Below are 24,404 nucleotides of genomic sequence, written 5' to 3'. Positions count from 1 at the left end.
AAAAATTAGCTGGGTGTGGTAGTGAGCACCTGTAGTGCCAGCTACTTGGGAGGCTGAGGTGGAAGGATTGCTTGAGCCCAGGAGACTGCAGTGAGCTATGATCACGCCACTGCACTCTAGCCTGACCAACAGAGTGAGAATTTGTCTCAAAAAAAAAAAAAAATACTCAAAAAACTTTCCTATAAGTCTTGAGTCTCCTTGGTAAAATGTGTTCCTAATATTTTTGCTGAAAATTTTTGCATCTATGTCCATAAGAAATATTAGTCTATAATTTTATTTTCTTGTGATGTCTTCATCTGGTTTTGTTATCAGAGCAATATTGGCCTCATAAAATTATTTAAATAGTGTTTCCTCCCCTTCCATATTTTTAAACAGGTAAAAGATTCATGTTCATTCTTTCTTAAGCTATTGGTAGAACTCACCAGTGAAGTCATCTGGTCTGGGCTCTTAGTTTTGAGAGGTTTTGATTACTGATTTAATCTGTTATAGGTCTGTTCAGATCTTCTATTTCTTCTTGAGTTGGTTTCAGTTGTTTGTGTGTCACTAGGAATGTGTCCATTTCGTCTAGGTTATCTACTTTGCAGATATACAGTTGCTCACACTATTCTCTTCTGATATTTTGTAACTTCAGACTATATATGTATATAGTATATATATTAAGTCATAGTATATCAACCACTGCAGGCACGATTCCTAACCTAATTCCCCTTATATAATTCCCACAACTCATAGAATTGTCCCTGGAGGTGCAGGAGCAAGTAGACAGGAATGTCACCTTGAGACAGAATCTGGCAGTGATGCAGCTGAACTGGAATCTGGCACAGAAATCTGGTGACCCAGGTAATGGCTGAGATGGGGAGGTGGTCAGTGAAGCTTCATGGTGGGACAAGATGCCCAAGAATGTGAAAAATAAGAGATTTAAAGATTAAAGGGAAGTGTGGGGTGGGTGGGGTGGGGCTGTAATAGGAGAGTCCAGCTGAGGAGGAACGGACCTTGTTGGGGACCCCGAGATATTAACTGTGGCCTCGTCCTGCAGGATGTGATACACATAGAACTAAAGATTGAAGGAAAGTGTGGGAGGGGTGAAGCCAAAGGAAGGTAGCCCATCTGAGTAGAAAGTTCTGTGCAGGGCAGAGGAACTCTGGTGTGGACCCAGAGATTCAACCTACTCCAAGATTCAACCTTGGCCTCGCCCCGCAGGCCCTTCTGTGGTGGGCCTTGTCTCCATTCCAGGGATGGACAAGTTGCTGGCTGAGGCCCCCCTGGTCCTGGAACCTGAGAAGCAGGTGGTTCTGCATGAGACACACCAGGGCTTGCTGCAGGATGGCTCCCCCATCCTGCTCTCAGATGTGATCTCCGCCTTTCTGAGCAACAACAACACCCAAAACCTCAGCTCCCCAGTTACCTTCACCTTCTCCCACCATGTGAGTGCTGGTGGGGTGGGGTTGTGGGTGAATAGTCTGAGTCCAGGCGTAGCCTTGCTGCTCAGCTCAGCCCTGGAGCTCAGGGGTCTCTGTTACGGGTACATTATCTCCCCAGGAAAGTCAGTCCTTCCCAAGCCAGCTTTGGGTAAGCATCTCTGAGCATCAGACCCACCAGCTCACACCTGTGTTCTTTTTTTTTTATTGAGACAGAGTCCCGCTCTGTCAGCCAGGCTGGAGTGCAGTGGCACGATCTCAGCTCACTGCAATCTCCGCCTGCCAGGTTCGAGCGATTCTCCTGCCTCAGCCTCCCTAGTAGCTGGGACTACAGGTGTGTGCTACCACACCCGGCTAATTTTTGTTTTTTTTTTTAGTAGAGATGGGGTTTCACCATGTTGGCCAGGCTGGTCTCAAACTCCTGACCTCAAGTAATCCACCTGCTTCAGCCTCCCAAATTGCTGGGATTACAGGCGTGAGCTGCCATGCCCAGCCCACACCTGTGTTCTGTTCCTGCAGTCAGTGATCCCGAGACAGAAGGTACTCTGTGTCGTCTGGGAGCATGGCCAGAATGGATGTGGTCATTGGGCCACCACAGGCTGCAGCACGATAGGCACCAGAGACACCAGCACCATCTGCCGTTGCACCCACCTGAGCAGCTTTGCCATCCTCATGGCCCACTACGATGTGCAGGTGAGACCCTTAGGAGGGGCTGCACTCTGCATTTATTGCTGTGTAACAAATCCCCACAGACGTAGCAGCCTTTTTAAAAAATATAGGCATTATCTCACAGCTATGGCTCAGCAACCTGGCATAGCAAGATGGCTTTTCTGCTCAGGGTCTTACAAGACTGAAATCATCATGTCATCCCACCCCCAGGGCTGCCATTTCATCTGAGACTTGAGGTCCTTCTCCAAGCTCCCTGGTTGCTGGCAGAATTCAGTTTCTTGCGATTGTAGGACTGAGGTCTCACTTTCTTAGCTGTCAGGAAGGCATCACATTCAGTTCCTAGAGGCCACTCACATCCCTTCTCACACGACCCTCTGGCAAACTTCTAGCATTCCTATCTGGAGGACAAGGAAAAAAATTTCCTGCACGCGGAATCCCTCTTAAGCTTTGTATTAGTTGGGGTTCTCTAGAGGGACAGAGCTAATGGAATAGATAGATGATGATGATAGATATAGATAGATAGATAGATAGATAGATAGATAGATAGATAGACAGACAGACAGACAGATAGATAGATAATTTCTACCTGCTTATATTCTAGCCACGCTGGCAGCTGATTAGTTGGTGCCCACCCAGATTAAGAGTGGATCTGCCTTTCCCAACCCACTGACTCAAATATAGATAGATAGATAGATAGATAGATAGATAGATAGATAGATAGATGATAGATAGATAGATAGATAGATGATAGATAGATAGATGATAGATAGATAGATCTATATATATAGATATATGTATATATAAAGGGGAGTTTATTAACTATTAACTCACATGATCACAAGGTCCCACGACAGGCCGTCTGCAGGCTGAGAGAGCCAGTCGAGTCCCAAAACTGAAGAACTTGGAGTCCGATGTTCGAGGGCAGGAAGCATCCAGCACGCGAGAAAGATGTAGGCTGGGAGGCTAGGCCAGTCTCTCTTTTCACATTTTTCTGCCTGCTTATATTCTAGCCACGCTGGCAGCTGATTAGATGGTGCCCACCTAGATTAAGAGTGGATCTGCCTTTCCCAGTCCACTGACTCAAATGTTAATCTCCTTTGGCAGCACCCTCACAGACACACCCAGGATCAGTACTTTGTATCCTTCAATCCAATCAAGTTGACATCCAGTATTAACCATTACAAGTTTTGAATCTGATTCTCCAGGAAGAGCCCAGATCTTGTAAAGACTCATCTGATTAGGTCTGGTTCACCCAGGGTAAACTCTGCCTTGACCTTCTGGGCTCAAGGGATCCTCCTGCCTCAGTCTCCTGAGTAGCTGGGACTACAGGCACGCACCATCATGCCCGGCTAATTTTTGTATTTTTACTACATATGGGGTTTCACCAAGTTGGCCAGGCTGGTCTCGAACTCCTTACCTCAAGTGATCCACCCGCCTTGGCCTCCCAAAGTGCTGGGATTACAGGCGTGAGCCACCACGCCTCGCCCACCTGACTTTCTTATCTCATCACATAGAGTAGATCCAAGGGACATCATTATCATATCTTGAGGGAGAAAGGGCCAAACCACCCTTTTGTTTTCCATCACAAGAACATCTTATCAATATCCTCCCAGGCAGCAAGCCACACCACCCAGCCCCTCCTGCCCAGACCTGTCATTACCCCAGCCTGTAAGTGGCAGTGGGTTCTGGCACGAAGCTAGCTCCCCCCTCCACAGGTCTCGTGCCAGACATAAACCTGCATTGCTGTAGAGCTGCCAACTCTCTGTCTTTCTTTAACCCTCACCTTCCCTTCAAAACCTAACGGGCCCACACCTGGAATCTCTGTGCTTTGGGAGGCTGAAACGGGAGGATCACTTGAGCCCAGGAATTTGAGACCAGCCTGTGCAACACAGAAAGACCCTGTCTCTACAAAAATAAAAAAAAAAATTAGGACGGGTGTGGTGGCTCACGCCTGTAATCCCAGGACTTTGGGAGGCCAAGGCAGGTGGATCACGAGGTCAGGAGTTCAAGACCAGCCTGGCCAACATGGTGTGACCCTGTCTCTACTAAAAATACATAAATTAGCCTGGCGTGGAGGCACGTGCCTGTAATCCCAACTACTTGGGAGGCTGAGGCACGAGAATTGCTTGAACCCAGGAGACGGAGGCTGCAGTGAGCAGAGATCGTACCACTGCACTCCAGCCTGGGTGACAGAGCAAGACTCTGTCAAAAAAAAAAAAATTATCAGGGCATGGTGCCATGCTATAATGACTATAATGCACGCCTGTTGCCACCTACATGACTACACCTGTATTCCCAGCCACCCAAGAGGCTCAGGTGACACCTTAACAAATTAAATTGGTGACATCTTCACAAATTTACCTGGCTCCCTCATTCTTGAATTTGCTATGCCAAAATAAAAATTTTAAATGGTGGTGGGGTCATTACCCCAGGGCAGGAAAGCATCACTGTGAACCCTTCTTTTCTCCATCCCAGGAGGAGGACCCCGTGCTGACTATCATCACCTACGTGGGGCTGAGCGTCTCTCTGCTGTGCCTCCTCCTGGCAGCCCTCACCTTCCTCCTGTGCAAAGCCATCCAGAACACCAGCACCTCCCTGCATCTGCAGCTCTCGCTCTGCCTCTTCCTGGCCCACCTCCTCTTCCTCGTGGCAATTGATCAAACCAGACACAAGGTATTGACAGCGGTGTTCCAGAGCGCTCCCTTCCTTGATGCAGGGCATGCTGGCTCATGGAATGATGCGGCATTTGATTCCTTAACATAATGGCCCGGCTGGGCATGGTGGCTCACACCTGTAATCCCAGCATTTTGGGAGACCGAGGTGGGCAGATAACCTCAGGTTGGGAGTTCGAGACCAGCCTGACCAACATGGGGAAACCCTGTCTCTACTAAAAATACAAAATTAGCCAGGCATGGTGGCACATACCTGTAATCCCAGTTACTCAGGAAGCTGAGGCAAGAGAATCGTTTGAACCCAGGAGGTGGAGGTTGCAGTGAGCTGAGATCGCACCATTGCACGCCAGCCTGGGCAACAAGAGTGAAATTCCGTCTCAAAAAAAAAAAATATATATATATATATATATGTATATGTATATATACGTATATATACACACATATATATAGGCCCTTGAGTCCTGGGGAATATTAGAAGAGAACACCACCAATTTCCCATTGCCTGACTCAACTACAAAGCAAATATTCTCTACAATACCATCAAATATCTCAGAATTCTCCCCAGTTGCATGGTACAGGAGAAGCCATGGACCACACTCAAATCTGACCGCCACTCTGGGCGTCTTTTACTTCTCCCCCAGGTGCTGTGCTCCATCATCGCCGGTGCCTTGCACTATCTCTACCTGGCCGCCTTCACCTGGATGCTGCTGGAGGCCCTGCACCTCTTCCTCACTGCACGGAACCTGATGGTGGTCAACTACTCAAGCATCAACAGATGCATGAAGAAGCTCATGTTCCCTGTGGGCTACGGAGTCCCAGCTGTGATACTGGCCATTTCTGCAGCCTCCAGGCCTCACCTTTATGGAACACCTTCCCGGTTAATGCAAATTCTCACAATCCTTATCTTCTCTGGCATAACCATGGCCATTGCTAGAACCTAGATAGCATTTTTATGATACCTGCTTTTAATTAGATCAGTAGGGATTTTAGGCTGTATTGGTTGGATTACACTGCAGCTCCTCATTCTTAGCTATTGAGTTTATTTCAATTACATTTCAAACTAGGCATTGTAGAAGAGGGTTTTCGGAAATTTTCTGAATGAAATAAAGGGCAAGTGTTTGGAAAGCATGAATAGGACAAAGACACTATGTCATAATCCCTAGGGCATCTTTCTGCTAGAAGATTATAATAATTAAGGAGGGTCAGGCTCAGTGGCTCACACCTGGAATCCCTGTGCTTTGGGAGGCTGACACAGGAGGATCACTTGAGCCCAAGATCTTGAGACCAGCCTGGGCAACACAGCAAGACCCCTTCTTTACAAAATTTAAAAAATTAGCAGGGCATACTAGCACACACCTGTAGTCCTAGCTACTAAGGAGGCTGAGGTGGGAGGATCGCTTGAGCCCAGGAGTTCGAGATTGCAGTGAGCTATGATTGCGCCACTGCACTCCAGCCTGAGCAACAGAGAGAGACCTTGTCTCTAAAAAATAATAATAATAGTTAGGGATAATGTATTTAAATCTCTCTCATTGAAAATAGCAAGAATGAAATCAAAGTGCTCACGATAGCATTTTTTTTTCAATCTAACCTACTTTATCCAAATCTTTTAGGATGCTTCAATTTTTCATTTGAAAAAGTAGACCTGATTTGAATAACCAAAATAATTGACACTGTCATAGTTAAGATTTACGAGATGCTTACTTTGTGCCAGGTACTTTTCTAGCTAGTTTGTTTGTTTGTTTATTTGTTTATTTGCCAGTTGCATTGGTTGAAACCTCCAGGACACTGTTGACTAGAACAGCAGACAATTTTGTCTTGCTCCTGAACTTAGGGAGAAAGCATTGAGTCTATCCTCATTAATGTATGATGTTAGCTGAGGATTTTTCATAGATACCCTTTTTCTGGTTAAAGAAATTCTTTTCTATTCCTAGAGTGTTGGGTATTTTGATGATGAAAGGATGTTTGATTTTGTCAAATGCATTTCTGAAGCATATAATTTTTAATTATATGGGATTAAAATTATATGATCACATTATAATTATATAATTATATTAAATTTTTATATGTAATTTATATATATGTAATTCTATATAAATATGTATCTATGTAATTTATATATTATGATATAATTAAATATAATTATATCATATAATTATAAATTATATTATCACATTAAATTATATAATCATATATAATTATATGATTACTTAATCTTTTGTTCTATTAATACACATAATAGAATAAAGGATTAAAATTATATGATCACATTATAATTATATGGTTATATATGTTTAATTATTTACCTTTGAGTCCTGGGGAACATTATATGGTTATATATGGTTAATTATATGGTTATATAATTATAATGTGATCTTACAATGTGATCATATAATTATATGATTATGTAATTATATAACTATAATGTGATCATATAATTTTAATCCTTTATTCTATTAATATGTGTATTACGTTGATGGATGATTAGATGTTAAACTAGCCTTACATTCCTGGGATAATTACCACCTGGTCAGGGCATATAATCCTTTTAATATGTTGCAGGACTTGGTCAGCTAGTATTTTTCTGAGGATTTTTGCATTCATTTTCATAAGGGATTTTGGTCTGCAGTTTTCTTGTCTTGTGATGTCTATTTCTGAGTTTGGTGTCAGAGTAATACTGGCCTCGTAGAAGATTTGGGAAGTGCTTCCTCTTTTTCCGTTTTTGATTTTGTGAACTATTAACACTAATCCTCCAAAAGTTAACCATAGAGCCGCCATATGACCCAGGTATATACCCAAAACAAATTAAAACAGATGTCCACACGAAAACTTGTAAATGATGCAGGATGCAGCCATAAAAATAACAAGATCAGCCAGGCGTCGTGGCTCACGCCTGTAATCCCAGCACTTTGGGAGGCCAAGGCGAGTGGGTCACAAGTTCAAGAGATCGATACCATCCTGGCCAACATGGTGAAACCCCATCTCTACTAAAAATACAAAAGTTAGCTGGGCGTGGTGGTGGGTGCCTGTAATCCCAGCTACTTGGGAGGCTGAGGCACAAGAATCACTTGAACCTGGGAGGTGGAGGTTGCAGTGAGCCGAGATGGCGCCATTGCACTCCAGCCTGGCGACAGAGCGAGACTCCATCTCAAAAAAATAAAATAAAATAAAATAATGAGATCATGTCCTTTGCAGCAATATAGATGGAGCTGGAGGCCATTATCCTAAGTGAACTAATGCGGAAACAGAAAATCAAATACCGCATGTTCTCACTTATAAGTAGGAGCTAAACATTGGGTATCCATGGACACAAACAAGGGAACTTCAGACACCGAAGCCTACTTGAGGGTGGAGAGTGGGAGGAGGGCAAGGATAAATAAACGACCTATAGAGTACTGTGCTGATGACCTGGGTGACGAAATAATCTGTACACCAAACCGCTGCAACATGCATTTTACCTACATAACAAACCCACAAAATGTACCTCTGAACCTAAAATAAACGTTTAGAAAAATGTTGTACGTGAATGCTCATAGAAGCAGTATTTAAAATAGTCAAAAATTGGAAACAATGCCTATCACTGATGAATGGATAAACAAAACATAATATATCCACAATGAAATATTATTCAGCCGTAAAAAGGAACGTTAAGAGACCATTCAGTCATTATTTATTTATTTAGAAACACTCTATCACCCAGGCTAGAGTGCAGTGGCACCATCTCAGCTCACTGCAACCTCTGTTCTCTGCTGCCTGGGTTCAAGCAATTCCAATGCCTCAGCCTCCTGAGTAACTGGGATTACAGGCATGTGCCACCACACACAGCTCATTTTTTGTGTGTTTTTAGTAGAGAAAGGATTTCACCACATTGGGCAGGCTGGTCTCAAACTCCTGACCTCAAATGATCCACCCGCCTCGGCCTCCCAAAGTCCTGGGATTACAGGCGTGAACCACTGCACCTGGTCTCATTCAGCCATTTTAAAATGCCGCAATATAGGCATTGCTCTGTTGCCCAGGCTGGAGTGCAGGGTTGCAATCACAGCTCACTGCAGTCTCAACCTCCTGGACTCGAGCGGTCCTCCCACCTCAGTCTCCCAAGTAACTGAGAATACAGGTGTGAGCCACCACACCCGGCTATTTTTTTTATTTTTTGTAGAAATGGGGTCTTGCTAAGTTGCTCAGGCTGGTCTCAAACTCCTGGCCTCAAGCAATCCTCCCACCTCGGCCTCCCAAAGTCCTGGTGTGAGCCACTGTGCCTGGCGCAACCTTCCATTTTTGTTTCACTGTTACAATGTGTCTAATTGTGTGTATCTTCCTTGAGTTGAAATTTTGGGGATCTAAGACTGTGTTCATTTTCTTCACCACTGTATCTTCAGAGCCAACCACAGACCCTATCACTAAAGAAACACTCAATATTGTTGACGTAGGAAGGAAGTGAGAAAGTGGTGAGGAGGGAGAGAATAGATTTACGTAACTGTTCCATGTCTCCAAAAACTGATGCGTTTTTTTTTGTTTTTTTTATCTCTCTCTCTTGTTCAGCTGCTGGCTCCAACCAGAAAAGGGATTTATATGGGGCTTCCTTGGACCTGTCTGCGCCATCTTCTCTGTGAGTGACATCATCTGAGCATCCTTGCTGCCCCGCTGAGGGTCATTAGAAAAACAAGATAATAAAGATGGTGACAAGAGCAGGAATGTCCCCTGGGTTGTCATGGGTTGGGTTAGGTTTCCTAAGACCACTCTTGAATCTTCAGACTCTAACACTGTTACTCAATATTTAAGAAAAACACTTGTGTGTATAATTCATATTAGACAGGCTAGCATGAAGAGATAATGGGCGTCAGGCCCAGTGTGGTGGCTCACGCCTGTAATCCCAACATTTTGGGAGGCTGAGGCAGGCAGATCACTTGAGGTCAGGAGTTCAAGACCAGCCTGGCCAACATGGTGAAACCCTGTCTCTGCTAAAAATACAAAAATTAGCCAGGCGTGGTGATGGGTGCCTGTACTCGGGAGGCTGAGGCAGGAGAATCACTCGAACCCGGGAGGCGGAGGTGGCAGCGACCTGAGATTGCACCACCACACTCCAGCCTGGGCAACAGAGCAAGACCCTGTCTGAAAAAACAAAAAAAGAGAGATAACGGGTTTCAAAATCTATTCAACAAATCTTCTGTGGTTTTCTGAAGGTGAATTTAGTTCTCTTTCTGGTGACTCTCTGGATTTTGAAAAACAGACTCTCCTCCCTCAATAGTGAAGTGTCCACCCTCCGGAACACAAGGTAAGATGGAGAAGGGGGTGATAACCACACAGACATGTATGGTTCCCAAGAGCCCAGCCATGTGCCTCAGCAGCCACTGAGGTCCCTTCTCAGGGTCTTTTGAAGGGACCCAGAGTAAACAGACGCAGCCATCCTTCTATGGAAGCCATCTCAGATTCAGTGGTGTCCTGTTGAAACCCCATGCAACATGTTTTGTCCATGTCTAATCTCAGTTTGTGAATCCCAAAGCAACAGGAAGAATCTTCACTGGCTGGTAAGTGGTATATATACAAAATAGGATGCAATTCGACCACAAAACAGAATGAAACCATGTCATTTGCAGCAACATGGATGAAACTGGAGGTGATTCTCTTAAATGAAATAAGCCAGGCACAAAAAGACAAATACCACAGGTTATCACTTACATAGAGAGGAGCTGAAGAAGCTGATCTCATGGAGGCAGAAAGTAGAATGATAAAAGTTAGCTGGGCGTGGTGGCGGGCGCCCGTAGTCCCAGCTACTCGAGAGGCTGAGGCAGGAAAACCACTTGAACCCAGGAGGCGGAGGTTGCGGTGAGCCGAGATCACACCACTGCACTCCAGCCTGGGTGACAGAGTGAGACTCTGCCTCAAAAAATAAAAAGAAAAAGAAATTTTCTTTTTCTTTTTATTTTTTGATTCCAGAGTCTGGAAAGGGTGTGTGAGTGGACAAAGCGATGAAGAGAGGTTGGTTAATGGGTACAACATACAGTCAGATAGAAGGAATAAGTTATAATGTTGGATGGCAGAGTAGGGTGACTCTAGTTCACAATATATCATATATTTCAAAATAGCTAGAGGGGAGAATTTGAAGTGTTCCCAACACATACAAATGATAGACACTCGAAGTGACGGATACTCCGAATACCCTGACTTAATCGTGACACACTCTATGCATGTTAACAAAATATCACATATGTCCCCACAAAGATGTACAAACATTATGAATCAATAAACTAAAAGGTTAAAAACGTCTTTGGACTTTTGTCAGCAGTCCTATAACAAAAGTACAAAGAAGGCTGGGCACGGTGGCTCATGCCTATAATCCCAGCACTTTGGGAAGCTGAGGTGGGCAGATCACAATGTCAGGGGTTTGAGACCAGCCTGGCCAAAGACACCAGCCTGGCCAACATGGTGAAACCCCGTCTCTACTAAAAATACAAAAATTAGCTGGGCATGGTGGCGGGTGCCTGTAATCCCAGCTACTCGGGAGGCTGAGGCAGGAGAATTGCTTGAACCTGAGAGGCAGAGGTTGCAGTGAGCCAAGACTGTGCCATTGCACTCCAGCCTGGGTGACAGAGTGAGATTCCATCTCAAAAAAATAAATAAATAAAAATAAAAATAATTCCTCTACAGGGCTTGAGCATTTTGTTGTTCCAGGCACCCTTGTGCAAAATTAATGAACTTTCTTCTAGATTCCTATCATTATCCTTTCCAAATTTTGTATGTCATGCTTTGGTTATATTGGTGATTTGAAGAGACTGTGTAGCTCATGAACACAGAAATCTCTTTTCATATTCAATCCTTTTTGTTTTTTGAGACAGAGTCTCTCTCTGCTCTGTCACTCCCAGGCTGGAGTGCAGTGGCTCTATCTCAACTCACTGCAACCTCCGCCTCCCGAGTTCAAGCAATTCTACTGCCCCAGCCTCCTGAGTAGCTGGGATTACAGGCGCCCCCCACCACACCTGGCTATTTTTGTATTTTTTTAGTACAGACCGGGTTTCACCATGTTGGTCGGGCTGGTCTCGAACTCCTGACCTCAGGTGATCCACCTGCCTTGGCCTCCCAAAGTGCTGGGATTACAGGCATAAGCCACCATGCCCATCCCCAGGTGGCATTTCTACTGTGGGCTATTGTTGACAGTAAAGATCTAAGCTGACCACAGCCCAATCTGAGAAATCATCTACAGGGGAGGGCAGAGGACTCCATGGGCACAGATGAAATAGCCTTGATTCTGTTTCTCTGGGTGCATCACCAGCCTCCTTTTTTATTCAATCCAGGATGCTGGCATTTAAAGCGACAGCTCAGCTGTTCATCCTGGGCTGCACGTGGTGTCTGGGCATCTTGCAGGTGGGTCCGGCTGCCCAGGTCATGGCCTACATCTTCACCATCATCAACAGCCTGCAGGGCGTCTTCATCTTCCTGGTGTACTGCCTCCTCAGCCAGCAGGTACCACTGCCCAGTTCCCACCCAGGACTCTTCCTGTCCTCACTGATCTCTGTGAGCTGACCCAGTGCATGCTTTGCCTCTGCAGGTCCGGGAACAATATGGGAAATGGTCCAAAGGGATCAGAAAATTGAAAACTGAGTCTGAGATGTACACACTCTCCAGCAGCACTAAGGCTGACACCTCCAAGCCCAGCACGGTAAGATCACGCATTGCTCCAGAGCACTTCACTAACCGACCCACCTGAGGAGCATGTGCCTATCACACAAGGAAACCTGGGAATATAGCAGGCAATGCCCTAGAAAGGCTCGCATCTGAATACGCCTTGACTCATTAACCATTAGCAATGATCTCAGTTTAAATGTTTATTTTTTTTTAATCAGTCAGGCCTGTTGGGATTACAGTCATAGCCTGTCATCCCAGCATCGCTGTCATCCCAGCATTTGGGAGGCCTAAGCAAGAGGATCACTTGAGGCCAGGAGTTCAAGATGACCCTGGGCAACATAGCAAGATCTCATCTCTACAAAAAATAAAAATAAAAATTAGCCAGACATGGTGGCAAGCACCTGTAGTCCCAGCTACTCCTCAGGAGGCTGAGGTGGGACAATCACTTGAGCCCAGTAGGTTGAGGCTGTAGTGAGCCATGATCATGCCACTGCACTCCAGCCCAGGCAACAGAGTAAGACCCTATCCCAAAAATTAAAAAAAAAAAAAAATCCTTGGCTCTTACTCCTTAGGGAACTGTGCTTAGTTTGACTCTCACACACAGACACTCCTATCGGACACCTACTGTGTGCCATGCATGGTTAACTAAATGAGCAGAAATTGATCTGAAGCAGTGATGCACATTCTACCCAGAAGCATTTACCCTATCCCTTTCCTCTATATACAAATCTATCTCACAGTCACTTGGCACCACCACCCAATAAGGCAAGCATGGGAGGAAATGCTGTACATATTTATGAATTAAACAGAAATAAGTGTTAACTGGGAATTAGGCTTTCTTAACAAGTCCGCCTCTACCAACTACCACTTAGTAGTGGGTAGTAGGCAGTGCCTCTACTCAGCACCCTCTACCCACTGCAAAACTCAGAAAGAAAAGCAGTAATGGGGCCAGCGATGGTGGCTCATGCCTGTAATCCCAGCACTTTAGGAGGCTGAGGCAGGACAACTGCTTGAGGCCAAGAGTTCAAGACTAGCCTGAGCAACCCAGTGAGACCTCGTCCCTATAAAGCATTTAAAAATTAGCTGAGGGTGGCGGATGCACCTGTAGTCCCAGCTACTCAGGAAGCGGAGGTGAGAGGATCACCTGAGCCCAGGAGTTTGAGGCTGCAGTGAGCTATGATTGCGTCACTGCACTTCAGCCTGGATGACAAAGCAAGACCTCTTCTCTAAAAAATAATACAAATAATAAAATTAAATAAATAAAGCTTTAAAAACACACTGGGCGACCTGGGAATCAGCGGGTGATGCCCTAAGAGGGTTCACATTCGAGTGACTCCTTGACTCATTAACCATTAGCAATGATCTCAGTTTAAATACTTTTTTATAAATCAGCCAGGAACAGTGGTTCAAGCTTGTAATGCCAGCACTTTGGGAGGCCAAAGCAGGAAGATCACTTGAGCCCGGGACAACTTGGGGATCACTTGAAGCCATATTATCCTATGCCTCAATGGCATGGGATAATTCATGACATTGATGACTAACAACCAACATTTATTAATTTAGACATACAAAGTTCTCTTGTATTTTTCTCACCTCTTCTTCCATCTTCTCCAGATTGTACGTGTAATTCTAACCCCATTTCACTGATGAGCAAAGTAAGACTACTTGGATTTGTGTGAAATGTACACAGTCTCGGCCAGGCGCAGTGACTCACGCCTGTAACCCCAGCACTTTGGGAGGCCGAGGCAGGCGGGTCACGAAGTCAGGAGATCGAGACAATCCTGGCTAACATGGTGAAACCCCGTCTCTACTAAAAATACAAAAAAAAAAAAAAATTAGCCAGGCATGGTGGTGGGCACCTGTAGTCCCAGCTACTCGGGAGGCTGAGGCAGGATAATAGCGTGAACCCAGGAGGCAGAGCTGGCAGTGAGCCGAGATCGCGCCAATGTACTCCAGCCTGGGCGACAGAACGAGACTCCGTCTCAAAAAAAAAAAAAAAATGTACAGAGTCTCTTCAGCCAGTGAGATTTAGGCCTCTTGAGTCTTCCTTCACATTTAAAGAGCCCATTCAGGGCCAGGCACGGTGGCTCATGCCTATAATCTCAGCACTTCAGGAGGCCAAGGCAAGCGAATCACTTGAGGCCAGGAGTTCGAGACCAGCCTGGCCAACATGGCAAAACTCCATCTCTACTAAAAATACATAAATTAGCCAGGCGTGGTGGTGCACACCTGTAATCCCAGCTACTCAGGAGTCTGAGGCACAAGAATTGCTTGAGCCGGGGAGGTAAAAGTTGTGGTGAGCCAAGATTGCCCCATGCCACTGTACTCTACCCTGGGCAACAGAGCAATACTCTGCCAAAACAACAACAACAACGAAAAAAAAAAAACAGCCTGTTCAGCATGGGCAACGTAACGAGACCCCATCTCTATAAAAAAGTTTTAAAAACTCGCTGGGCGTGGTGGCACATGTCTGTAGTCCCAGCTACCTGGGAGGCGAGAGGATCGCTTGAGCCCAAGAGTTGGAGACCAACCTGGGCAACATGGCAAAATCCCATCTCTACACAAAATATAAAAACTAGCTGGGCACCGTGGTGCATTCCTATAATCCCAGCTGCTTGGGAGGCAGAGGCAGGAGGATCACTTGAGCCCAGGAGTTCAAGGTCACAGTGAGCTACGACTGTGCCACTGCACTCCAGCCTGGGTGACAGCGCAAAACCCCTTGTGTAAAGTAAATAAATAAATAATAAATTTTTTAAAGTCTTGAAAAGAAGCCCACCATACTGCCAGGCACTCTTTCCGCATTTGCATTTCTCTCATTACCTTTTTCCTTTTTTATTTTATTTTTTTCTTGAGACGGAGTTTTGCTCTTGTTACCCAGGCTGGACTGCAATGGTGCTATCTCGGCTCACCACAACCTCTGCCTCCTGGGTTAAAGCGATTCTCCTGCCTCTACCTCCCAAGTAGCTGGGATTACAGGCATGCACCACCAAGCCTGGCTAATTTTGTATTTTTAGTAGAGACGGGATTTCTCCATGTTGGTCAGGTTGGTCTCAAATTCCCGACCTCAAGTGATCTGCCTGCCTCAGCCTCCCAAAGTACTGGGATTACAGGCGTGAGCCACCGCGCCCGGCCTCATTACCTTTGTCATCCAACCTGCACAATCCCTGTTTCCAACACAGGATCTTCTATTTCCTTTTCTGTTCTCACTAAATGCCCTCACCACCTATGTCACATACACACACACACACACACACAAATCCACAAATCCAAGTCATCATGATGACACATTGTAAATTCCATGCTCTCAATCATACAACCAAACACGAGCATCCGCCTTCCACATTCCCATATTATTGACTGTCCATTCTGTCTTTTTTTTTTTTTTTCAGACAGAGTCTCACTCACTCTGTCACCCAGGCTGGAGTGCAGTGGCACCATCTGGGCTCACTGCAAACTCTGCCTCCAGGGTTCAAGTGATTCTCGTGCCCCAGCCTCCCGAGTAGCTAGGATTACAGGCGCCCGCCATCATGCCCAGCTAATTTTTGTATTTTTAGTAGAGACAGAGTTTCACCATGTTGGCCAGGCTGGTCTTGAACTCCTGGCCTCAAGCCATCTGTCTGCCTTGGCCTCCCAAAGTGCTGGGATTACAGACGTGAGCCACTGCGCCCAGCCCATCCCTGTCTTTGACTCTCCTACATCCTTCATACTTTATAAAGACCTTGATGATTACGTTGGGTTCACCAAGACAATCCAGGGCAATTTTCCCGTCCCAAGATCCTTTTCATAACCATATCTACAAAGTCTCTTTTTCCATGTCAGGTAGCATTTACAGGTTCTGGGGATTAGGGATGTGAACCTCTTTGGGGGGTCATTGTTCTGTCTATCATACCCATGTAGTTTGATTCACCTATTGTAGAATCATCAAAACCTGCCTCATGTTGTAGATATTTGCATAAATATTTATCACCCTTTCACCCCACACAGCCACTAGAAATGATATATACACATTGAAGGAAGGAAACATGTACTTTGTGTAGGGAATTAGAGTTAGGCCATCAGATAACCAATAAAGGCTTCTGAAATTTAAGGTGTGTGATCAGATATTTCTGCCAACTACGGACAAAGGACCAAGAAAATCCGTTGCATTACTTAATGTCATTTTATCTTCTACTGTTTCCTAAAACTTGGTATCTCTGGTGTTTGAAAATGTATGTGTCTTGACCGGACATGCTGGCTCACGCCTGTAATCCCAACACTTTGGGAGGCCAAGGCGGGCAGAGCACTTGAGGTCAGGAGTTCGAGACCAGCCTGGCCAACATGGCAAGACCCCACCTCTACTAAAAATACAAAAACTAGCCAGGCATGATGGTGGACGCTTGTAATTCCAGCTACTTGGGAGGCTGAGGCACAAGAATCACTTGAACCCAGGAGGCAGAAGTTGCAGTAAAGCCAAGATCGAGCCACTGCACTCCAGCCTGGGTGACAGAGTGAGACTATGTCTCAAAAAAAAAAAAAAAAGAAAAGAAAATGTGTGTGTCTTGCTCTTATTCTGCAGTCCTGCCACGGCTTTCTGCAGTCTTGTTTCATAAAAACAAAATGTCTTGTGATCACTACTGAATAATCTCCTGAAGCACAATATTTATTAATCTCTTGAGCACATATTAATTATGCATTAAATACTAACTATATAAGCAAGTGAAGCTGACCATCTCGAACCCTAGATATTACACTGAGTTTCCTATGAACCTAGGAATAAATAACTCATATTGGAGATGGAAAAGATATGGAAAAAAGGAATTCAGGCCGGGCGCAGTGGCTCACGCTTGTAATCCCAGCACTTTGGGAGGCCGAGGCGGGCAGATCACTTTAGCTCAGGACTTCAAGACCAGCCTGGGTAACATGGCAAAATTCCGTTTCTACAAAAAATATAAAAATTAGCCAGGCATGGTGGTGCATGCCTGTAGTCCCAGCTACCAGGAGGCTAAGATTGGAGGATTGCTTGAGCCCAGGAGGTCAAGTATCCAGTGAGCTATGATCCCATTACTGCACTCCAGCCTGGGCAACAAAGCAAGACCCCTGTCTCAAGGGGAAAAAAAGGAATTCAGTGCTTCTTCTTTTAAATCTTATGTGATTAACAATAGATAACACTTCTAACATTTCATTAATTTCCCACCTGGCTTCTTTTATGACTCCACATTTAAAGCAACATTACACAAACCCTGGAGCTCAGAGGTCAAGACATACATTTGGAAACAGATAGATCTTTTTAAATGTTTTTTAATTGATCCATAATAGACATACATAGTTTCTAGGTACGTGTGATCATTTGCTACACTCATATAAGCAAATCAGGGTAACTAAGATGCCTATCACCTTAAATACTTATCTTTTCTTTGTACTAATAACATTCAAATTATTCTTTTCTAGCTATTTTTGTAATGTATGGTAGATTAATGCTAACTATAATCACCCTACTTCAGATACGACTTTTTTTTTTTTTTTTTTTGAGAGGGAGTTTTACTCTGTCGCCCAGGCTGGAGTGCAGTGGCACCATCTTGGCTCACTGCAACCCCCACCTCCCAGGTTCAAGCAATTCTCCTGCCTCAGCCTCCCGAGTAGCTGGGATTACAGGCGCCTGCCACCAAGTCTGGCTAATTTATTATTATTATTACTATTACTATTGTATTTTAGTAGAGACGGGGTTTCACCATGTTGGCCAGGCTGGTCTCAAACTCCTGACCTCAAGTGATCTGCCCGCCTCGGCCTCCCAAAGTGCTGGGATTACAGGTGTGAGTCACCACGCCTGGCCCAGATAGATATTTTACTGCAACACATTTACTTCCTCTTAACTTTGGTAACTTGGGGTTTAAGAGGCATACAAAGATGGGGCTTCTGAGAAAGAACAGGATGGAGCAAAATTAAAGCTGATACGGCCTTTTGATGTTGCCCTGACAAATATATATGGTAAGAAAACCTTATGATTAAAGACTTCGTGGCCAGGCATGGTGGCTCACACCTAGAATTCTAGCATTTTTGGGAGGTTGAGATGGGAGGATCACTTGAGCCCAGAAGTTCAACAGCAGCTTGGGCTATACAGTGAGACCCCATCTCTACAAAAAACTAAAATTAAAAAATGAGCTGGGCGTGGTGGCACATGCCTGTAGTTGCAGCTACTCGGGAGGCTGAGGCAGGAGGATCACTTGACCCTGGGAGGCGGGGGTTACAGTGAGTCGAGGCCGAGCCATTGCACTCCAGCCCAGGCAACAAGAGTGAAACTCTGTCTCAACAACAAAATACATACATATATATTTCAGGTTAACTAGAAAAATCCTCTGAATAAGATCTTCCCTCTTTGCCCGTGGAAAATCTGAACAATCTTTGAGCCATCTAGAGGGGAAAGAAAAGACTTTGTTCTGTGTGTTTCAAGAAATTCACCATGTCAGCGATATGAAGGATGTTATGGAAGGCGTGCTTGGCATTCAATTCCTGCAGAAACCGGAAAGCTTCCATGCCCTGCAATGTGCTCATCAAACTCTCAGCATATGGATGGCCAGCTGTGGCCCATATCTTGGTCACTCTGAAGCACAATATTTATGAAGCTATAGAAGGTTAAGACCTCTTCTACAGCCTCTCCTTCCTACAAAGACTCCTCCAAATCTTAAAATAAAGCAGGAAAACGAGCCTAAGAAGACTTTCATACCAACAACATCTGAAAGGACTAGAATGTCCACACCACCATCTGGATTTCTTAATTTTTTTGTTGTTGTTGTTCTCTAGTTCTACGGGTTTGATTATTTTGTCATGTGAAAAATATTGATTACTCACACATAGATCAAGAGAGACACGGCTCCTGCCTTCATGGAGCTTTTAGGGGAAAATGAAGTGGCTCTTGCAGCTAGAGTTGACTCAGAAGCTGAAATTCCTAGAAATCAGGTTTCTACTGCTAGGCAATTGAAGTATAAACTATTTTATAAACACTGTCTTCTTTCATCTTCACACCAACATGCAGAAAAGTTTCTAATCTCAGATCAGGGATGTGCAACAAATTCCATTTCAAAGGAATGACCTGCAAAACTCCTAACTATTCCAAGCAAATGCCCTTAACCCTGTCTGTTATCTGCTTTCCTTGAACAGAAATTCTACATGACCATAAAACCTCGAAGATGGGTATGACACAGTTCATGCCCTGTAACCTAGCACTTTGGGAGGGTGAGGCAGGAGGATGGCTCGAGCCCAGGAGTTTGAGACCAGCATGGGCAGCAGAGTGAGACCCATCTCTACCAAAAAAAAAATTAAAAATTAGCCAAGCATGGTGGTGATATAGGAGTTAAGAAGAAATCATTTAGGCAAATAGCAAGGGTAAGAAGTCCTAGTAAGGTTTTCCGTTTAATGAAAAGCAGCCCCCAAAATCATTTCCTTTTCTAACAAACAGCAGCCTGTAAAATCGAGCTGCAGACATAGACAAGCAAGCTGCAAGCTTGCTTGGGTGAATGCTGGCAGCTGTGCCAACAGGAAAAAGCTACCTAGACTAGGCATGTCCAAAATGGCGGCTCCAAGTTCCCTCCCCTTTGCCAGCCATGTGTACAGTAAAAAGCAGACAACATAGTGTCAGCCAAGTGGAAAGCTAATTTGCATAATAAGATTAGGGTGGGGTGGCCAGCTTACATAGGGGTAGGCCCTAGGTAAATCAGACACCGCCTTCTCAAGCCTGTCTATTAAATCTGGTGCACTATGACGAGGGTCAGATTTCCCATTCCGACGCCCCTCTCCCACACAAGAGACAACTGTTCTCCTTTCTCTTTCTTTTGCCTATTTAACCTCTGCTCCTGGCCAGGCACAGTGTCTCACGCCTGTAATCCCAGCACTTTGGGAGGCTGAGGTGGTCAGATCACCTGAGGTCAGGAGTTCAAGACCAGCCTGGTCAACATGGTGAAACCTTGTCTCTAGTAAAAATACAAAAGTTAGCCAGGCGTGGTGGCACACACCTGTAATCCCAGCTACTCAGGAGGCTGAGGCAGGAGAATTACTTGAACCCAGGAGGCAGAGGTTGCAGTGAGCCGAGATCATGCCACTGCACTCCAGACTGGGTGACAGGGCAAGACTCTGCCTAAAAAAGGAAAAAAAAAAACCTCCGCTCCTAAACTCACTCCTTGTGTGTGTCCATACGCTTAATTTTCTTGGCATGAGACAACGAACCTTGGGTATTACCCCAGACAATGACGCCACTTCAGTGGCACACACGGGCACAGCCAGATGTGGTCCCAGCTATGGGAGGATGAGGTGGGAGGGTCACTTGAACCCAGGAGTTCAAGGTTATAGAGAGCTATGATCACACCACCACACTCGAGCCTGGGTGACAGAGCAAGACCCTGTCCCCAAAAAATTAACATTTAAAAAAAGTTTTGAAGTTGCACAGATATAGTTTGATGAACTGAAAGTCTAAAAATAAATAGTAAAGTTATTAACATAATAAATAGAAATATATGTAATTCCAGGAACTATAACCTCCAGCTACAGAAACCCTTCTTAATCAAGAACCAAAAAGCAAAAGCAATAAAATAAAAACCTGAAATGTTTTACTCAACAAATCTTAAAGCTTCTAAATAACAACATCATAAACAAAGTTTGATGTCAAGTAATTAAAATATTTACATTACAAAGGATTAATGTTAAGAGCATAAAATAGGCCGGGTGCGGTGGCTCATGCCTGTAATCCCAGCACTTTGGGAGGCCAAGGCAGGCAGATCACTTGAGTCCAGTAGTTCGAGACCAACCTGAGCAACATGGTGAAATCCTGTCTGTACCGAAAAAATACAAAAAATTAGCAGGGTGCAGTGGTATGTACTTGTAGTCTCAGCTATTTGGGATGCTGAGGCAGGAGAATCACTTGAACCTGGGAGATGGGGGCTACAGTGAGCTGAGATGTCATCACTGCTCTCCAGCCTGGGTGACAGACTCTGTCTCAAAAAAAAAGAGCATAAAATTAACTTAGAAAGAACTGTTTCAAACCATTAATTTAAAAAAGTAAACAAGAAACTAGAAAAAAATTATACAATGTATGAGTAAACAAACTCTGCAGGCTAAGCACAATGGCTTGTGCCTGTAATCTCAGCACTCTGAGAGGCTAAGGTGGCCAGATCGTTTGAGGCCAGAAGTTTGAGACCAGCCTGGGCAACATAGCAAGACCTTGTCTCTACCAAAAAAAAAAAAAGAATGGGCTGCAGTGGCATGCACCTATAGTCCCAGCTACTCAGGAGGCTGAGGCAGGAGGATCACTTGAGTGCAGGAGTTTAAGGCTGCAGTGAGCTACGATCACACCACTGCACTCCAGCCTGGGTGACAGAGCAAGACCCCATCTCTTTAAAAAATGATAACGATAAATAAATTATAAGAAAGGAAAGACAAATGGCCAATAATTACATAGGATGTTTATCCTTACTAGTAATCAGGGAAAGTATAATAACAATACAAGAACAAAATTCTATCAAATTATCAAAAACTGAACAGTTGGACAATATTCAGGGCTGGTTTGGTTGTAGGAAGTGGGCATCCCTGTATAGTGTTAGGATATTAACATAGCCACTTACCACAACAATTTGAAAGTGCAGTTGATTGTCTTTATTTGCAGTACTTATACACTATAAAGTCACTGTGAACACTGAATTAGCAAATACTTAACCATTGCTCCTAGGGGCAATATGTGTGTGTGTGTGTGTGTGTGTGTGTGTATATATATATATATATATGAAATCTCACATAGATTATAATGTTAAGTTCCAAAAGCAACTCAACCTGGTAGATTCTAATGTTTTTTGAGGCAGGGTCTTGCTTTGTCACCCATGCTGGAGTACAATGGCACAAACACTGCTCACTGCAGCCTCGACCTCCCAAGGCCTAAGCAATCCTCCTGCCTCAGTCCCCCCTCAAGTAGCTGAAACCACAGGTGTGTACCACCACACCTGGCTAATTTTTGTATTTTTTGTAGAGATGTGTGTCTCACTATGCTGCCCAGGCTCAGGTCTCAATCTCCTGAGCTGAGGGGATCCGCAGGCCTCAGCCTCCCTAAGTGTGGAGATTACAGGCATGAGCCCCTGCGCCTAACCTCTATTTGTTTTACAAAAAAGAAATTGAGATCCTGAGTGCTAAGTGACTTGCCTGAGGCCATCCCACTAACAGGAGCCAGGGTTAGGATTCAAACTCCATCCACCTGGTCCCAGAGCTGGAGCTTCTGGCACTGCCCTACACTACCTACCATCTCCATCCTCTGGGCACCTTTTTATAAGAACCAAAACAGTACAGAGCATTGCTTTGTCGACTCAGCTGGGAACATTTCGCAGTGCAATTCACATTTTTTCACTGCTCTGTGCCTGTCTGTATAAGCTCAATGAGTATTGATTTAGGGGCTTTGGAGAACTTTGAATGCTATCCCCCAAGTAACCGTTGTTGGCAACCTGGTACCTCTACTTTTGGCCATTTCTCCTTCTCTATAGATAGTGCAGAAGTGACCCACTTGGTAACAAGCATCCTTGCCAAGCCTCCACCACTGGGTCAGTGTAAGAATTAAAGAAAGAGGAAAGAAACACGAAAGGTGGCTTGATGGTTAAGAGAGGTTTATTTTAGAGAAAACACACCTGAGAGGGGCTGCTGGCCAAGTTAGGTTAGAGCCACACTTGTTTACAGACTAAGAGTGTTTAAGGATTTAGGGTGGGAGCATTTATTAGAGGCTTGGATTGCTTCTGTGTTTTTTTTTTTTTGTTGTTGTGCTTATATGGGAGGGAGAGTGGTGTTTGCTTTTATACATTTTTCTGCAGCTGTAGGCATACCCCCCAAGTCTGCTTTTAGCGTCCCTACTTTAGTGCACCTGGAGGGAAAGGGATGGGCTTATTAAGGCCCAGTGTTTTACTGGGGCCCATTGTATGAGGGTGAAGTTTGGCAGTTACCCAAGAGACTTTTCCTCCACCTTCCTCTGTGCCCGAGCTGTTTTATCTGCGTTTTACTGTCTGCATTTTTTTTTTTTTTTTTGGCCACTTATAGTTTTTAAAAAAGTAATTTCCTTAAATCCAGAAGGCTAAAAATGAAGCTGAAACTTAAAGTGGCAGTGTTTGTCCAAAATAACGGGGCTCCTGCTCTGCCAGTCAGTACCCTCAAGTCACTCCTGATCCTCAACCTCCATGCCTAAGGCTGGTTCAAGAGACCACATAACATCTGCCTTTTATTACATACATGATGGGTGCATGGGATTCTGCATGCCCTTTGCATGATAGAGACTGCTGAGGTGAGATGGAGAATATCAGAGTCAGCTGCTGCTTGAGGAAGCAGAACACACAGCTGGAGGCTTGGAACATGTGGGTCCCTATGAGTGCAGAGCCAGTATCCCCACAGAGTCTACCTAGGGCAGGGGTCACCAAATGTTTTCTTAGAGCCTGATAGTGTGTATGTTAGGCTTTGTGGGCCAGGTGTTTACAGCAACTTAGTTCTACCACCGTGGTATGAAAACAGCTATAGACAATCATAAATGAATGATCATGGCTATGTTTTAATAAAACTTTATGGACGCTGAACTTGAACTTCCATTGTGATATGAAAACAGCTATAGACAATCATAAATGAATGATCATGGCTATGTTTTGATAAAACTTTACGGACACTGAACTTGAACTTCATGTATCAGTCATGTGACACAAAATATCATTCTTCTTTTTATTTGTTTTTACCCATTTGAAAAATGTAAAAACTATTCTTAGCTGTACAGAAACAGACGGTGGGCCAGATTTGACCCACTCCCCATAGTTTCCAGACCATGATGTTCAGATTCACGGAAGCACTTCACTCTACACTAATTTACTCATCCATTCATCACATATGTGATGAGCACATACAGGCACACCTCAGAGATAGTGCAGCTTCCACTCCAGATCGCCACAATAATGTGAATATTGCAATAAAGCAAGTCGCACACATTTTTTGGTTTCCCAGTGTACATAAAAGTATGCTTACCCTATACTGTAATGTGTGCAATAGCATTATG

At 44.5% G+C, this 24,404-nt stretch overlaps 1 protein-coding gene across 20 annotated transcripts in view; it reads left to right on the top strand.

Annotated features, from left to right (window-relative positions):
• ADGRE2 (adhesion G protein-coupled receptor E2) overlaps positions 1 to 24,404 on the top strand; it is a 48,861-nt gene that overhangs the window by 15,380 nt on the left and 9,077 nt on the right. For 3 of the 20 annotated variants that reach the window (XM_063616273.1, XM_063616267.1, XM_063616262.1), the window contains 10 exons: positions 733 to 840; positions 1,201 to 1,424; positions 1,938 to 2,111; positions 4,563 to 4,760; positions 5,401 to 5,636; positions 9,296 to 9,362; positions 9,937 to 10,028; positions 12,046 to 12,214; positions 12,300 to 12,410; positions 18,691 to 19,354. In XM_063616273.1, coding sequence (XP_063472343.1) covers positions 733 to 840; positions 1,201 to 1,424; positions 1,938 to 2,111; positions 4,563 to 4,760; positions 5,401 to 5,636; positions 9,296 to 9,362; positions 9,937 to 10,028; positions 12,046 to 12,214; positions 12,300 to 12,410; positions 18,691 to 18,699 — 1,388 coding nt within the window. In that variant the 3' untranslated portion in view covers positions 18,700 to 19,354. Of the gene's footprint in view, positions 1 to 732; positions 841 to 1,200; positions 1,425 to 1,937; positions 2,112 to 4,562; positions 4,761 to 5,400; positions 5,637 to 9,295; positions 9,363 to 9,936; positions 10,029 to 12,045; positions 12,215 to 12,299; positions 12,502 to 12,594; positions 13,489 to 13,990; positions 14,226 to 18,690; positions 19,355 to 24,404 lie in introns of those variants that run through there. The other 17 variants (XM_063616276.1, XM_063616274.1, XM_063616269.1 and 14 more) reach the window with 15 other exon arrangements.

Source organism: Symphalangus syndactylus, chromosome 13 (genome assembly GCF_028878055.3).
Source record: "Symphalangus syndactylus isolate Jambi chromosome 13, NHGRI_mSymSyn1-v2.1_pri, whole genome shotgun sequence".
NCBI lineage: Eukaryota > Metazoa > Chordata > Mammalia > Primates > Hylobatidae > Symphalangus > Symphalangus syndactylus.
The sequence above is the reverse complement of the archived record's forward strand: the minus strand, read 5'-3'. Positions and strand labels throughout refer to the sequence as shown.